Source organism: Gaeumannomyces tritici, assembly GCF_000145635.1.
Source record: "Gaeumannomyces tritici R3-111a-1 unplaced genomic scaffold supercont2.1, whole genome shotgun sequence".
NCBI lineage: Eukaryota > Fungi > Ascomycota > Sordariomycetes > Magnaporthales > Magnaporthaceae > Gaeumannomyces > Gaeumannomyces tritici.
The window spans coordinates 1,729,469-1,745,948 of NW_008804545.1; the positions used below are offsets into that span (position 1 = coordinate 1,729,469).

The 16,480-nt window shown below is 58.1% G+C and overlaps 5 protein-coding genes across 5 annotated transcripts; 4 read left to right on the forward strand and 1 right to left on the reverse strand.

Annotated features, from left to right (window-relative positions):
* Positions 1-664: 664 nt before the first annotated feature.
* Positions 665-1,215, reverse strand: GGTG_00542 (hypothetical protein; the record flags this gene model as incomplete). The annotated part of the gene is made up of 2 exons (XM_009218292.1): positions 665-835; positions 1,174-1,215. The coding sequence occupies 2 exons, from the start codon at positions 1,213-1,215 to the stop codon at positions 665-667; spliced, it is 213 nt and encodes a 70-aa protein (XP_009216556.1).
* Positions 1,216-3,950: 2,735 nt separating this feature from the next.
* Positions 3,951-4,411, forward strand: GGTG_00543 (hypothetical protein; the record flags this gene model as incomplete). The annotated part of the gene is made up of 2 exons (XM_009218293.1): positions 3,951-3,984; positions 4,153-4,411. 2 exons carry the CDS (start codon positions 3,951-3,953, stop codon positions 4,341-4,343), a joined length of 225 nt encoding a protein of 74 aa, XP_009216557.1. The 3' UTR covers positions 4,344-4,411.
* A 2,650-nt stretch (positions 4,412-7,061) lies between these two features.
* Positions 7,062-7,632, forward strand: GGTG_00544 (hypothetical protein; the record flags this gene model as incomplete). Its single annotated transcript, XM_009218294.1, has 3 exons — positions 7,062-7,131; positions 7,212-7,271; positions 7,466-7,632. 3 exons carry the CDS (start codon positions 7,062-7,064, stop codon positions 7,630-7,632), a joined length of 297 nt encoding a protein of 98 aa, XP_009216558.1.
* Positions 7,633-9,845: 2,213 nt separating this feature from the next.
* GGTG_00545 (hypothetical protein) lies at positions 9,846-11,252 on the forward strand. The gene is made up of 2 exons (XM_009218295.1): positions 9,846-10,502; positions 10,602-11,252. Exons 1-2 carry the CDS (start codon positions 9,972-9,974, stop codon positions 11,040-11,042), a joined length of 972 nt encoding a protein of 323 aa, XP_009216559.1. The 5' UTR covers positions 9,846-9,971; the 3' UTR covers positions 11,043-11,252.
* Positions 11,253-11,912: 660 nt separating this feature from the next.
* GGTG_00546 (hypothetical protein) lies at positions 11,913-15,797 on the forward strand. Its single transcript, XM_009218296.1, has 3 exons — positions 11,913-13,942; positions 14,039-14,948; positions 15,049-15,797. Exons 1-3 carry the CDS (start codon positions 12,775-12,777, stop codon positions 15,218-15,220), a joined length of 2,250 nt encoding a protein of 749 aa, XP_009216560.1. The 5' UTR covers positions 11,913-12,774; the 3' UTR covers positions 15,221-15,797.
* Positions 15,798-16,480: the final 683 nt, after the last annotated feature.

The window sequence follows — 16,480 nt, forward strand, 5'->3', positions numbered from 1 at the left end:
ACCCGTACCCGTACCCGTACCCCTACCCCTACCCCTTACCCACCACCCACCACCACACACACACACACACACACACACACACACACACACACACACACACACACACACACACACACACGCAGAGGGCAGACCGTTGAGCAAAAATAGCAAACGCGCAGCTGTCTCCCGCAGGGAGTTTTGACGTGGACATGATCTCATCCTATTTCAGTTAGGCTGAGGGATGCCAACAACGCTGGGCACAACCACCCGCGCTCTGCACTTCTCCGTGCCTCTTACGCAGTGCCTACTTATCTCATCACTTCGATGTGCTGGCAAGCGCCGGCCAAGTCATAGTACCATATTATCAATCCTTCCCGAGTGATTCCTCTCTGCCGATGTTGTCATGGCAGTGGCACGCCCTTTTGGGCCGACGTGCCTTGCCATTGGGAAGGAATATGTCTGCGCCTACCCTTTTTCTGACACATACGCAAATCCCTCGTGGATAGGAGGCTCCTCTTTCATCTTTCCTCTCGCTCTCGGCTTCTCTCGACGCCAGGGACGGCTGCCTGCTCTGTCACTGTCACTCCAACGGCTTTCTTTCCTTGCATCCCGACCTGCTTCCGTGCACGCCTGGTCCCGCGTCCAAAGGCCAGCCTGCGTCCACAGGGAGGGAGGCTTAGAGGGGCTAGTAGGCCCCATAGCCATTAGAATCAAAGGAGGCGGGAGCCGTTGTCCCTATCTCGGTGTAGCCAATAGCTGCCAGTACCCCCGCGCTGCCGTATTCGCCAATATCCATTCCATTTCTCTCAGGTGCCGACTCTCGGTTCTTAGCCGGTGGCACAGCTCTTGCCCGCTGCTGTTATCATTCAGTCGTTTCACAATCCCGCGTCGGTGGAGGGTGAACAAACTACCTGCTCAGCAACGCACAAGAAGAAATCTTCCGGCCCTTGAGAGATTTCGCCGAAAGAACCATGTCCATCTATCCGGCATTTGTTACTGTCTGCTCCTGACGGCACTCCTCGTGCGCACAAACACAAGTACAAACTCGCCCTTGCAGTGCCCAACGAAACAACGACAAGTCGAGCTGTCCGTCCCGAGATCCAATGGCTCGCCAGCCGGTACGGGCGGCCTAGTCAGCCGCCATATCCGGCATCTCTGCTTTCAACGCCACGGAAGCCATGCCGCTCGCCTCACCTCATGCTGCCCAACAATCTTCTGCACGTGTAACCAACGCATGGGTAAACATTCGCCGGTCCTAAGCCTTGGCCCTGCATGTCACTTGGCAGATAACTCGAAAGCGCCAGCATTGCAGAGAGGCGTGCCAAGGAGGGAATGCCGGCATCACACCGGCCTCCGTCAGAAGATCCCCCTCGTGGTCCTCAAGCGGCGGGTCTAGGCCAAGGCTCGTAGGCCTCTTCCCTGGTTCGCGGCAAGCAGGGCTGCCAAGGTAGCACCCTCCCCGTGGTGACCTTGGTGGCCGCGTGATTTCCTGATCGCCGCCACGATGTGGCAGAAGCAACGCATATTATCTGCTGGATAGCACTATTAAGACCTGGGCTAGTACCAATTTGTTAATGGATGCGAGCCCTCGGCTCTTTTTGCTATGGCACCACCAGTCTGGGTAGGAGAAAAGGAAAGAGACCGGACGGCGTGGCCCGAGGCTATAGATTTGGTCAATTCAACCGTCTTGGTTTGCTAACCACATCACCAAAAAATAAAATAAAAATATAAAAAAATAAAACCTGCCCCTTCCTCGAGGTCCCGTTACGATGGGACAACGCATCAGAAGCCGGCCTCCAGCACGCCAAAGGAGACACGACGTCGGACATTTAGCTTGTATCACCGAACATATGGGAATACAGCAGCAAATCCTCCCTATCGACGACGTGCTCCTGTCCACTCTTCTGTCCGCCTCGCTGCCCATATGCGGCGTTCCGGGGGGGCGAATAAAAGCCGCGCTTGCGTCGCACCCGGGAGCCTCTCCCCCCGTCCTGTCCCACCAGGATGCCGCTCCCTTGATTGTGCCCGCCAGGTGAGGGGGGGGGGGAGGCTTGCAGGGGGTGCACATGGCGTGCTGTGCTGAGGCGACACACCCACCAGACGGCAAGGAGACGCGTCCCTTTTTTTTTCGTTGTTTCTTCTCCCCGCTAAAAATGGAGGCAGGGTGTATGAGAGCACCCCATATGACCTCCCAGCAAGCCGGCCGGTCCAAGCGCGCTTTGGCCCAGCGCGAAGACCAGCCAGCTCCCTGGTGACCATGTGTGCAAGCCACTCTGGCAAGGGAGACGAGGAGGAGAAGATGGATGGCTGGCTTGGCTGTTGGTTGGCTTGCCACCAGCCGCACTCCACAGCATTGACAAGCCCGCGTCATGGGACGGGGAGGTCCATTAGCTGGAGCAGCCGTCCTTAGCCCGGTCTTGGGCCTTCTGGGGTATTGTGTGTGAGAGTATAACTGACCATCAAAGGTGATATCTGTCAGCCGACCAAACCAAGGCCTCTGCGGATCTGCCCATCGTCCCCCAGGTCCCCCCGCCATTGAACAAATCAGCTTCCAACCCTGGCGACGCTAGAGCGTGCTCCGAGAGGGGGGGCAAGGGGGGTGGGTGGGGTCGCACCCATCCCTTCTGGAGGGAGATCGCGGAATGCCGCGCGGGAGCGGATTCCAACCCTCCTTGCGCGCTCTTTCCCCTTCTCTTCTTCTCGTTTAGAAGAGCGGAGAATTTGTCCCGGAGACTTGGAGCCTATCGGCCTCGCGCATCCAAACGAGCTCTCCCTTAGCGCCTTGTTTCCCTGCCCCCCCTCTGCGGGTCTCTGCCGGGCCCTGTCGTGCCTGTTCACACCTTGCCGATCCCTGTGTGCTTCCCGCGGTCCAGTTTGACCAATGCCGTGCGTCCCCCTACGGAATCAGCAGAGACATTGGAGGCACCTCGGCCAGAACGCGGCGAGCTCTGTGCGTGCTGTGGTCGCATCGTGTGGCGCGTCGCAGCCTGAGAGGTGCGAAGAGAAAAGGGAGAGCGAAGATGGAGACGGCTCATGGGTACAGATACCGGCTACGGACACCGGCTTCGGAAACTCACTCGGTGGTTGGGAGATGAAGGGGAATGAGGGAACAAGGGAGGATTTTGTCCAGGCGTCGCCGTCATCTGCAGGCAAGCGGTGTACAGGGGTGTACAAACTTTGGGAACAATTCCCTTCCTTCTCTATCTCTTGTCCACATAGATCTTTTTCTGGTGGCAGCGGGTGCCAGCACTGTTATTGGGTCTTGGGCGGGTAATGACACTCTTTAGAAGCCAAGGTCACAAAAGACCATCGTGCATAGCTCTCCGTACTCCTTCTCGTGGGTTTTAAAATTAAGCATACAAGAAACTGTGTACCCGGGAAAATCCCGATGCCTCGAGCATCACAAGAAGGGAGGACAAAAAAAGAAAAGAAGATGCAATCTGAAGAGCGAATTGGCAGGAAAAGAAAAAATGCAAACATTTGATACTGACCTTCGGATGAAGGCGGGAAGAGCCCGGGAGGCAAACTAGACATCAAGTCTTCCCTGCCATTTCGGGAGGCAGCAAACGGAATAGACCCAAAAGTTAGCATTGCTTTTCTTTTTTTCTTTTCTTTCCAGGAACCAAACAAACATGGCTCTCGCTTGTCGCGGCTGGGAAAGGCCCGAAGGCCCGGGCGTGTAAGCGGGCTAGGGCACTATCCCAATTTGGCGTCTGAAACGCTGGACGGCCGTCGAGAAGCAAGCCACCGGCGTGCGCGGACGGGGTCTGCAAAAAGGCCGAGGACGAAGGGTCAAGAGGGTATTTGGAAACCATGGAAGCAACAAGATCAAAGCTCGCCCAAGGATTTGTCAGGTATGAATCCACGCTCAGAGGCAGACGGACACTTTGGGTTGCTATGTAATCGGTCTTTGACGTGGATGGTGTGATGCGCCTGCGTGCCAACGGGGAAAAAACAAAACATCCGGCAGGATGTGCCGTGCTGTTGTTGGGCCCCAAGGGGCTGGTTTGTCCAGTTGGGAGCCGTTTCGTTTGCTGCATGCATACGTACCAACCGAACCGAGTGAGCAAAACCAACCTGGGTGGCCTGGCTCTGGCAGAAAAAAAGTGCACTTTGGGGGCTCAGCCCCGGGCCTTATCGCCATCCATCACATCACGTACTGTTCCCATGCAGATGGGGGCCCAAGGGGTCCTTTGATCGGGTCGACCGGCATAATGCTCTCGGGGAAGAAGAAGAAGAAGGAGAAGAAGGAGAAGAAGGAGAAGAAGGAGAAGAAGGAGAAGAAGGAGAAGAAGGAGAAGAAGGAGAAGAAGGAGAAGAAGAAGAAGAAGAAGAAGAAGCACGCACCACGGCACTCAACATAACCTGCAGACGCATGGTTTTCCCCCTTGTTGCGACATACGACACGGCAGCGCATGCGGTGATGCTTGAGGGGTTTGCTCGGCTTGGGAAACCCTGGGTGCTTGGGCACAGTCGCATTGATCGCTTTTTCCATCTTCTTCCTTTTTGTTCCCGCGCACCCACGTCGCCGATCGTGCCGGATGAGATGGAGCAGCGGCATGGCTTTCCCACCCCCCTGTCTGGTACCGGATTGCGTGCGCTGGGCCTCATCGACCATGGACTGAGCTGGATTTCGTGACATGGCTCGACAGATAGCAGGCATGTGCTTCCCTCACCCACACCCTGCAGAGGGCGACGTGTACAGGCCTGCTGGGTAGGGTAGGTATACATACATTCATTATACATGACGCATCTCAACACATACATCATACAGCAGCAAAGCTCAGATAACAGCGCCCCTTGTCTGCCCTCTCTGCAGGGGGCGGGGAAAACCTGGGCGGGCTGCGTGGGCTTCGCTTTAGCCGGCGCTGTAGGGCTTGGGGTGGGTGAGGTGGTAAGCGGCGGGGGGTTGATGGAGGACAGGCAGTAAGGACCCAAAGCTGTACGTGGCTGGCTGGGTTTGCCATTGGCTTATGCACGCCCAGGAAAATGCAAGGCACCCTCCTCTCGTGCGGCCAAGTTCTGGCCTTGAGGCGGGGCCCGGCTTTTTGCTGCTACTTGTGTGCCCTCAATTATGTCGAAAAGGGCAGACGGAAACTCAAGGATGAGACGGATAAAGAAAGAGGAGGGGGGAAAGATTGGGAATAGCTGCGTCCGAGAGTCGACCCGACATGGTTGTAGATGGCCATGCTACCCAAGCTGGTTGCAAGCACTCCATGGATCTAAGGAGCGACACCACGCTGAAAGAGGGCAGTGAGATGAAAAAGAAAAAAAGAAAGACTAAAAAAAAAAAGCAAAGAAAAAACCTTAGCTGTCCATCAGGCGGGAGAAGGCGGATCAAGATGTGATTGATTGATCGGTCGGGAACGTGGAGTGGGACAAATGGTTATTGTTTTTTCACCTTTTTTCACCTTTTTTCCCCCATCTTTCATGTCACCTCCCTGGCTGTGTGCCGCCGCATTGCTTTCCGCTTCTCCTCGCAAGCCTTTACCGCTTGTGGTGTAAGAGACCTGGGACATGATCTTCCCGCAGGCCATCGCCGGGCCATGATGACCCCTTCGACCACGCTAGGGATCGGGCAGACCCTCGGTGCTTGCCTGGGGCATTGTGCTGCACACCGGGTGCCGTCCCAAACGCACACCAAAGGTGCACCAATTGCCTGATCGGGCTGGGGGAAAGAGACCGGGACAGGCACTGGGCGTGCAAGGGTCCGGCCGGCCGAGGTCATGGGATGGTGATGTAGGGGGGAGTGAGCCAAGCGCAAGATTCTGGGGCGTATAAATACCACACAGCGGAGACAAGCAAGCGGAACGGGAAAGGATGGACGGACACGTTGTTTGTCGGAAAAGAGGAAGGGGTGGGTGTAGGAAAGAAAAGCAATAAGTGAGAAAAAAAAAGAAAGGATGAGGGAGAGATTAGCGGAAGCCTTAACGCAAAGAGGAGAAAAGAAAAAACTGACAAAAGGGCGGAGCGAATAAAAAACAACGGAGCAGAAATGTACTAATACATACCTACCTACATCGGTCGCCCTAGGTACCTCTTTCGCATCCTGCTCTGGTCGATCCTTTCGATATGCCTGCCAGGTACTTGGCCGTCTGAAAGACCGGATCATTCTCTCACTGTCCGCGGCTGCTGCTGCGCTCTCCCGTACCTCTCCCAACTGCCCTCGCCCGGCCGTCCGTCAGGGGCGCGAGCAGCCGGAACCCAGGAGCCCACAGCCGGACCCAAACGTTGGACCAAGAGAACGGGCCTCCTCCTCCTCCTCCTCCCGGCGCCCCGTCCGTCTTGTCTCCCTTGGGCCGTCAGTGACGCAACCCCGGCTAGTCAAATCTCTGACTGCCACATCGTTCTGGAGCCCTTTGGCTCGGGAGCAGCCCGAGCAGTAGCCCCGCACCCTTCCGCCTCTGGTCCGGCTCCCATTGGGTTCCTATCTGCGTGCGTTTGTGTGTGTGTGTGTGTGTGCGTGGTGTCTGGCTTCTGGGCCTTTTGCTTGTCTTGCCCTCCCCCCCTCGTGGGATATAAAAGGGCGCTCCGCTCTTCCCCCTGCCACTCCCCAGAACACCGCTTGATCTCCCCCTCCGATCAAGCCATCCTGGTTAGCAACCCTGCATACACCATCCCAGACGCATGGATCGAACACTCCTCGAGCCCATTCTCCCACGTACCTATCACGGCTTTTCCCGTCCTGTCGATTTAGCCCGCCTCCGCCTTGGTCCTCTGACCGCGCTATAAACCTTCTAGCCTCCCCGGTCGAACCATCTTAGCGGCCGGTTGAAATCCAGCGTCGGCCTGCTGCGCACGCACATCAAACTTAATTTTTTCTTTCTTTTTTCTTTCTTTTTTCGATAAAACAAACAAGGGGGCGAGAAGGAGAAGAAAAAAAGAGCCCTAAAACACCTCGCCGCGCCGCACCGGGCACGCGCACGCGCACGCACACCGTTCTGCATCCACGCCGGCGTCTCCTGCCCCTGCACACCCATCCCTTCTTAAAGGGCGCCCGCTCTCCCCAAGAAGAACGAACCACTGGAACCAGTCACTGCCTCCTTACCTTCTTCTCTCCCCACCCAGCCTTCTCAAACAAGATGCCTTCTGCGTCGAACCCCAAGCAGCTGGATGTGCCCCAGACACCGACGTGGCAGTCGAGGCTTGAAGGTGAGTTTCTCTTTTGATGGTGGATCGTTGCCCCACGATACATGGAGGGGGTACCAGACACTAACACGGCTTTTGGACAGATGCCTGCAGAGAATACCAAATCATCGCCCCCAAGTACCAGCTTTCTTCCGACAGAAGAGGTAAGCGGAACCGCGTGGGGGGGAATCGAAGGCCCGCCGAGCGCAGCAATCCCCTTGGGGTTCCATCCCAGATGGCAGGGGGCTGCGGTTGCGGGTTGCGACACCTCGCGTCAGGACGGGAGTGGTGTGGAACTTCCACCCCAACAGTGAAGAAAGCCAAAGCTGACCACCCAACGTCTTGTCGCAACAAACAGGCGGTCGCACGGCCTGGTCCAGCAGCGTAATTGTCCACGGGTCGACGCACGCGGCCCGGTTCTGGTACGACGGCAAGAACATCAACAACGCCAGGGAGGACGCGGCCGAGGTCGCCTACACCTGGCTGACGACCCCAACGAGCTCGCCGTCGTCGACAGGGTGGTAAATCACGAGGGGGCGCACCACGCCCAGCAAAACGAGAAGCGCAACAAAAAAACACAAAAAAAAAACGAAAACGCCAGCGGTAACAAAAGATACGGGCGGGTCTTTTGGCGATCGGCAAGGCGGGGGACCCCAGACCCAGACCCAGACCCCCGGCAAACAAAAACAGAACCAGAAAGGACGGGCAGACAGCACACGGTGAAATGGAGAGAGGGCTGGAGGTCGGTAATGGGCAGAAAGAGCCGTCCCAACAGCACTTCCCTGCTCTCCCTCCTTGCCCCTCCCCGTCTGGCCAGCGGAGGCGATGATGTTGTAAGACGCGAGAGGAGGAGAGGGGGCTTGGATGAAATCCCTCTTCTCCGCCAACAGAACTCTCCGCGGACTCGGCTTTCTCGCGTCAATCTTCCTTGTACTATAACCCTATGATGGCGTTGGACAGAAAAGGCAACTTTGGGAACTCGCCACGCGGCGACTGAGGGAAAACAAAACAACAGGCTCGGCGTAACGAGGAATGTTTCTTCTTTGTCATTTTTTTCTTCTTTTTTTTTTCTTATCATTTTCTTTCTCACAGAGTCCTAATCATGTCCTTCCTTACTCGTCTTCTCCTTGACTTGAAGCACCTTTCTTATCAAATTGAAGTGGTGTTCTTTTTTACCTTCACTGCAGAGAACCCCCCACGATCTTTGCCACGTTCTTGCATTCTCTGCATGCCGCCCTGATGATGCACGGTGAATAATAACTCATGGGAAGATATGGCACAGAGATGAAGTGTGGAAGGAGAGGGCGTGGGCGGCGCGTGGGGTTCGCAAGCCAACTTGATACCGGGGTGGATGCGATGGCTGGAAGGGGGCTGCACTAACACCCCTGGGCCCCATGGATCGGCCCTCAGCTGAGAGGCTCGTTTCCCGGCACCCTCGTGCACCTTCTAGCCTCAAATTTCGCGGGACTAAAATGATCGGTGGACCGCCGGGGGACAAACTTTAGTGCAACAAAGTGACACGCTGGAAAGGGGACTTGGTTCGCTTTGCTTGACCTCTCTCGTGCTGCCCCGGTTGCATTCGCAACCACGGAGGCGCCACCTGGCTGGCCGGAGGGCTGTTTGATTGTTGCCTGCCAAAAAGAGCAAGGGGCCCAGGATGGAGGGGCGGGCAAAGGAGCCAGGTCGACGTGTCGTTGACGCCCTCGCGTGAGGCGATCACTGTCGGTGTGGTGCCGGGAGCAGGTTTTTGCTCGCATACGTGTTTCCTGATGGGCGCCGCCGCTCGGCTCCCGATGGACAAAGCGACGAGGAGATGGGCTGCCCCTTCTCCAATGAAAGGGAGCGGTTGCCATCAGGCGAAGCGCATTCTGCAGAGCTTCGTCGAGACGCCTTGGCCCAGACTTGCCTGCAGCAGAGGTAATAGCGCCGAGGACGAGCGGAATATAGCCAGGGAGTCCGGCATGATGAAGTGCAAAGATGTAGGAGGAGTCTGAGCCTGGGTTTACGGCCGTCATAGCGGAGCCATGAGCTGGAAGAAACGCAGGCGGCAGTCCACGCACATCACTCCCACACGCACCCACCACAGCTCCTTGACCACAACCCCTTGGTGCTAGTGTCATACCCCACCCGTCCGGCCACACCCTCACACCTGCCGGGCTGGACTTGGCAGATAGGGGACGACGCACCGACGGCAGTGGCAGTCCAGTCCACGGACAGAGAGGGATCGCCTTTTGCATGGGGACTGCCGACTCTGGTCATCCGGCCGGCGCCAGCCAGCTCGCGACTGCCATGTTGCAACTGCCCTGCTGGGGTGGTTGGTGCAGCTTGCATCGTGCAGTGGCACCCTCGGGCTCCAGCCGAGCGGCCCCGGTCGAGCAAGCCCCGGGGAGAGCATCTCGGCGAGGTGATGGGCAGCAAGTGCGGGCACATGACCCAGCCTGCGCGTTGACCAGTGCCAGGCCCTTTCTGAGGATCGGCGCGCCATCTATCGACAACCGCAAGGGCAGTTGGGATCTTGGTAGTGTGGCAATTCTCAAAGGTAATAAATAGGCAACACTAACGAGTTGGGTAACGGCTGAGCCGTGATAGTAGCTTCACAATGGATTCTTCTAGTTGTGTGGAGAAGACGATCCATTCAAGTTCGCAGCCATGACCCACATTAGCTCCAAGTGCTCGATCCAATGGGATACATCAATCCGGCCCCTCACGTGAGTCGCCAGTTCTCTGCGGGGAACCGAGTCGACGCTAGGCGTCGGAAATGGCGACGGGAAAATTTGGCGACTCCAGGTTGTTGCGTCCAGGAGCGCGCCGAACTCACCCGCCGCCACCCATGGTCCCTTGAGAGAACCCCGCACGACACAGAGATGCCGCCGAGGTTAAACATCTTGGCCTCGTGCAGAGCCCTCGCCCTCCGTCCCAGGAGGCCAGCCGCGCCGCCGCCTTGGCAGGCCCCGAGAGCCCTGGCCTTGGCCCGGCCATACTCCATCGATGCGCCGACAGTGCCCCCGACACCACCGGCCGACGGCCAGCCTCCCGGCCCCCCGCCCCCGTCTGCCACTGCTCCGCCCTCCGGTGCACCGGCTCCCAGTGAGCCGGCCCCGGTAATACCACTACATGACCTCGATGTTGCGCTGTCCTCGTTGAAGGCGGGCAAGGCGATCACGGAAGAAAAGGGGGACGAAGGAGACATCGTGGCCAACGAGGAGGCCCTGCGGCAACTGGAGCGCATCTCGTACGGCGTCGAATCCTTCGACTCGGCCCAGGTTGGCCACAAGTACGGCGTCCCAGAGGTCCCGATCCCCAGCGGGATGCATCTCAAGCACCGCTACCACCCGGTCCTGGAGCAGATCACAAACCTTCTGATGAAGGATGGGAAAAAGAGCAAGGCACAGAGGGTAAGAACCATGTGGCCAGTTCTTCGTTGACGCCCGGCGGCACCCCCGGTCTAGGCAGGACGGTCTACTAAAAACGTATGCATTTTGCGTTGCGTATAGGATATGGCCATGGTGCTGAACTTTCTCCGGACCATGCCCGCACCCAAGCTCAATCCGGCGCGGGCCCTTCTGCCGGGCGCCCCGCCAGCCTCGCACCTGCCGCTGGATCCCATCACGTACCTGACGCTGGCCATCGACTCGGTCGCCCCCCTGATCAAGATTCGCAACTTCTCGGGTCTCGCAGGAGGTGGTGCCAGCTCACCCGTCCCCTTCCCCCTATCGATCCGGCAGCGCCGCAGGGTGGCGTTCCAGTGGATCCTGGAGTTGGTCAGGAAGAAGCAATCCAAGGGTAGCGGGAGGACTCAGCTCGCGCACCGCATCGCCGAGGAGATTGTTGGAATTGTTGAGGGAAAGTCGTCGCTCTGGGATAGGCGGCTGATGGTCCACAGGTTGGGCACCACGGCGAGAGCAAATATCGCTGCTGTCATGAGGAGACGATAAGGAAGGATACAATGTTGGAGGCCTAGGAGGGGATCGCCTTGGCGGACGAATTATGAACCGGCCTTGGCGCGCATTGGGCGAATGTACAAATATGACACCAACGAGATGTGTGTATAAACAACCCGAACCAACATCGACGTTTCTCCAACATGAACCTGGATGAAAACGCATGGAGCGTCCAAGTGCGATGCTCGCGTGTTTCGTTTCCCTCCACGTGGGATGACAGCTGCTGGTCAATCATGACGGAAAGGACACGAACAATTACCACCCCACTGTGCGGTGTGTTGCTCTCTCACTCTCACAGCGGTGTGAGCTTGGATGGCTGGACGCGCTGCACCGCAAAGCATTGTGTGCCACACCAAACCCTCACCGGCCTGCCCGAGCCATCTTGCACGTGGCCAGATGGGCGTATATCATTGTCGAGAGATAAGACAGCCCCTGGGCCTACCAGGTACGCCGCAGTATCTATCAACGGAAGGAGACGAAGATCCCGCTGACAGACAAGGAAAGCCCAGGGCTACACAGATGAGAGGAAGCAGAAGGTGTGGGTGACAAGTCGAAGTCCGGATCATTTTCCAAATGCAATTGCCCCATATCATCACTAAAAGTCGGCAGCTCCAGCCTCCGGCTCGACTTCGTCAATTCATCATTGATTGGGCAGGCGACCCATTGTTGGGCAGCGAAGGAAGGGGTCTGGTCCTTCAAAATCGCCCACAATCCCCACTCCCATGGGTTGGTTGCCCCGCTGTGCTAAGGTTCAGGAACGCTGCTGGGGTGCGCAAAGCAAAAAAAGAAAAAGACCCTAGCTGAACCTTGGGGGAGCTGCCCCAGGAAGGGAGAAAAAAAAAACACAAAATTCGTTGGGTCGCTCCTCTTGATCGCATCATCGTCAGCAACACCTTGTACTCTGCGCAACGCAACAAGAGACGCTTTAATACTCTAATCTTGTCCCCCTTCAATTCCTCGCCACGCTACTTTTGCGAGTCAGTCCCTGCTGGGGAGACCGCCCAGGCTCTCGTCCGCCGCGCGCTTCCTTCCTCACTCTTCCAACCGCTTCCCTTTTGGTAGTGGCAGCCGAGCGCTCGCCCCGTCCATCCTCGGCGCTGCCCTCATACGCGGCCGTTTGTCTTGGCAGACGATTTGGAAACAGTCACCCACCACCTGCCCGCGCCACAGGGAAACGGAGGCCTCTACTGCACGAAACAGGAGGGCGCTTCTGGGCTCCGCTATGCTCTAAAAGACAGCCGCCAAACGCAACTCTTAGGGCCCCGTATTCCCTGCCATCACACGATGCTATTTCTGCTCCAAGAAATCCTCGACATCGCCCTGCAGCGTCCGACCATCATCCCCCGTTAGAACCCGGCACCCCCTCAGGTCTCTCTACCTGTGTGCTCAATAACCTTTCCGCCTCAGCGCCTATCTGGGCATCCGTACTGCAGCACTCACTGCATCTTACAGACGAAGCACGGGCAGCACAACCGAGCAACCCCCCCACCTCAGCACCAGTTAATCACCCAAAGCTGCCGCTCGATCGCAGACTCGCACCAACTGCCTACCTAGCACGCGACCATATCTCGCCCTGTTTGCGGCTTTAGACATCGCCCCAAAGCTTGGCTCTGGCTGGAGCGCGTCGCTCGTCCCGCGTCGCGGCCTTGGTTGGCCTTGGAACTCGGCTCGCTGCCGTCTCGGTAAAAACGCCAGGTTCCCAGCGAAGGCGCTCCCAATCGGCAAAATGGCCCAACCTATGAGCATGGAGGCGATGCTCGATGAGGAGCGCCGCGAGGTTTTGGCGCTCCTCGAGGGATCCTCGGCGGCTGCCAGACACAGAGGCCCCGCCTCGGTCAGCGGCCGTTCACCGTCACCTTACTCGACGGGCCCTCGATCCCCGGTGCGCAGCATGCTGCATTACGACGAGCCTTCGCCCTCGGGATCTAGCCACGCCGCTGGCGTGCGCAACAGCCCTCGCCCAAGTCCCCGCCCTCGACCCGCCCAGATCGTCCCGGTGAGGAGCATGCTCGACTTCGACGCCCCTCCGGTCGCGCCCAGGCCGGTCCGGAGCATGCTCGACCCCGACAGCCCTCCCCTCACGGCCAAGCCGTCCGCTAGTGCGCAGACGTCGCCACTCTCGAGCCCTCGGGCGCACTCCATCAGCGTCCCCAGCCTTCAGCACCCGCGCAGCTTCTCGGATGCGGCGTCCAAGCCGGCAGAGTTCGGGCCTCGGTCATCGGCACTGGGGTCTGCCGACCCCACGGCGGGCTACCAGTTCTCGGGTATCATCACGAACCACGCTGGCCAAGCCCTCCCGAAGCGGGTCACGCAGGGTGGCAAGCGGAGCGTCATGTCCGAGGTGATGCGTGGCGGGGACGTGGGGAATCTCTCGATCCCGGGCGACCGGGGCCGGCCCTACCCGACCATTGGTCCGTCTGCGCACCCACCAAAGCCGTCCAAGTCGTCAAAGTCCAAGTCGCCGCATAGCCGCCTGGGCATGCGCTCGCAGTCCCCCGGCATCCTGCTCTCGGGTAGGCACCTGAGCCCAGCCGGGAGGTCGCTGGTCGACGATACGCAAAATCTAGACATGCACAACGCCTATCGCAGGCTGTCGGACGCCAACCTGGCGAGATCTGGGGGCAGTCTTGCAGTCCTCTCGCAGAGGAAACGCTCAGACGACGCTACTGGCTCGGGTCGGCTTGCAAAGGATTATGTTAGCCCCGATGGCGAAATTCTGCCCGAGGAAAGCAGCGATGAGGACCAGGGAAACACGTCAGACGAAGAGGGTGGCCGTGGACGCAAAGCTAGGAGGAACTTTGACGGCAGCGACAACAGTAGCATCAAGAGCCCCGGACTCGAGCCTCCAAAACAGAAGGCTTCGCAGAGTTTGCTTGCCGCGGCTGAGGAAGAGCGTGAGCCCTCCTTAACCTCCCATCGGCACCGCCGGTGCTTCAGATGCCTCAGCGGGGCAGTAGAAATAACTGACACATTCCAAAAAAAAAAAACAGGTATTCAAGTGGCGGCATCTCGCCCTGCGCATCAGTATAGGTCTCTGTTGGATGAGCCTGAGATCACGGTGACGAACCCGGCGGGCGGGCGGGGGAAGCAGATCAAACCGGGCATCCACCCCGTCACCAGCTTTGACTTCAACTCGTCCGGCTCCGGCACCCGCACGCCCATGGATTCGGACACTGAGGCCGACTTCAGCGACATTAAGCGGGCACAGAAGCTTAGCCTTACCATGACGCCGGTGATAGACTCACCAGAGTCCCATCGGGCCATCCGGATCATCTACCGGGGCGACTATGCCAAGGTGGCGCAGGATGCCGAAAACGAACACCGTCGGCTGAAGAAGTATCTCGTGGCAAGCGATCTCAGCGAGGAGTCGACACATGCCATGGAATGGACTATCGGGACTGTCCTGCGCGACGGCGACACATTGCTGGCACTCTACTGCGTGGACGAGGAGATAGGCATTGGTGGGGGAGACAACAGCCAGGTGCCAGACGATCCTAAGGCGATGAAGGAGCAGGCGTCGGCCATTCACGCCGTCGCCAACTTCAAGCCTTCTATGGTTTTGGGCGGCGTTGGAGGGGGTTCGTCACTACTGCCGCTCCGGGGCTCGCCATTGGTGAGATCGTTCGATATCGGTGGGAGCGGGAGCGGCACGGGCGAGGCGTCAGGGTCGCCAGCCCCTTCTACAAAAGACAAGAGCAAGGCAGAGGAGGAGCGTGAACGGGCCATCGTCGATATCACTGAAAGGGTCACGAGGCTACTCCGCAAGACTAGGCTGCAGGTCCGAGTGATTGTTGAGGTGCTGCATTGCAAAAACCCCAAACACCTGATCACCGAGGTCATCGACCTCGTCAGCCCCACGCTGGTCATCCTCGGCAGCCGCGGGCGGAGTGCCCTGAAAGGGTAAGTGTGCTTGACCGACGATTCTTGGCGAGCCCCTCAACCTTGCGCGCCACTCTTGACAAGCAGGACTATCTACTAACACTCTCTTTCTCCTTCTCAGTGTCATTCTAGGCTCCTTTTCCAACTATCTCGTTACTAAGAGTTCAGTTCCTGTCATGGTTGCGAGGAAGCGACTCCGCAAGCAGAGCAAGTACAAGCGCACAGTGGTCCCACAAGTCAATAATATCGCCAATCCGACAGCACGCAGCCTCGCGAGCGCAAAGATCGACTAGGGGACTCTAAGTATCGCCGGAAGGAGTGGGCCTTCTATAGCCCACGAATACTTGAAGCAGAGGCGGGCCGGTAACAGGTCATACTGATCACGCCTCTTGGCTTGCTGACTGCCTGGGAGCGGGACAGGCGGCTCTTGGATGCCTACCCCTCCAGCCTCCAGTCAGGCGATCTGATACCGTCGATGATGGGGATGGTGTGCATTTTATATGAGCATCGGGCGGACTTGATACGAGACAAAGAGCGAGATTCGGGACTGCGCACGCAATCGTAAACGCAGCCCAGGTAGTTGGGAGCGAGAGAGCTTGACATCGATATCCTGTCGAAGCGAACTAGGGAAGTTATTCAAAGAAGCATTCATTGACAGTCCCGCCGTTGGAGTCGAGGTGGCGCTGTGAGCACTGGAACACACTTTGAACCGGTTCACTCTCGATCACCAAATGGCTGTTTGTTTTATTTTACTTTGTGGCCAGCAGGAAGTACGACTTATGCAGTATGATTAACGGCAACATTACCGGTTGCCGTAGCGGGCACCCGACAGATATAGAAGAGTGATTGAATGATACAACTCCCATCCCATTTTTATCAAAGCAGTGTTCCCTCGAGCGGGTTGTTGACCGTGTATTAATACCTCTTCATCCACATATGCCCAAGGCCCGGCGGGTGCCCTGGCTTGTAATGAACGTCGGTGGGCGTCGCGAATGGCTAGCCGGTGGAGGGTGTTGCTTCGGGCCAGGATACCGGCTACGGAGTTGGCATGGCAGTAAATGGGAACGGTACACAGCTGGCGATTTATGCTTGGACGATATATTGGTTCGCGATCCATCAAACCCCACCTCCATAACAGCGCCAGGCCCCGGCGTCGCGGCAACCGTCACGGCAACCGTCGCGGCAACCCCGCTGGCGCAAGAGAGGGGACCCCTCGTGGCGGGGCCGCCGCGTGCTTTTTGTTTCTTGTTTGGTGCCGGCGCGTTTCCACCAGCCGCTACTCGCCGTTCCCGCGACGCGCATAGAAGCCACTCTAGACTCGTCCTTTCTCTCAGTCCCTTATTTGGTAGGTCAGCTGTCAGAGCTTGCGAGCGAATACGGTCAATCCTCTTCGTCCACGTCAAGCTCCCCCCCTTCCCCCGTCCCCACCCACCCCAACGATAAAAACGGACCTTCCCCGCCGGCATTGGCTGACTCGAAGGTGGGGGGGGAAGTGGTGATGGGGCTGGTGGTGTGGTCTCCAAAACGGCCGGTCCCTTGGGAGGACGGACACG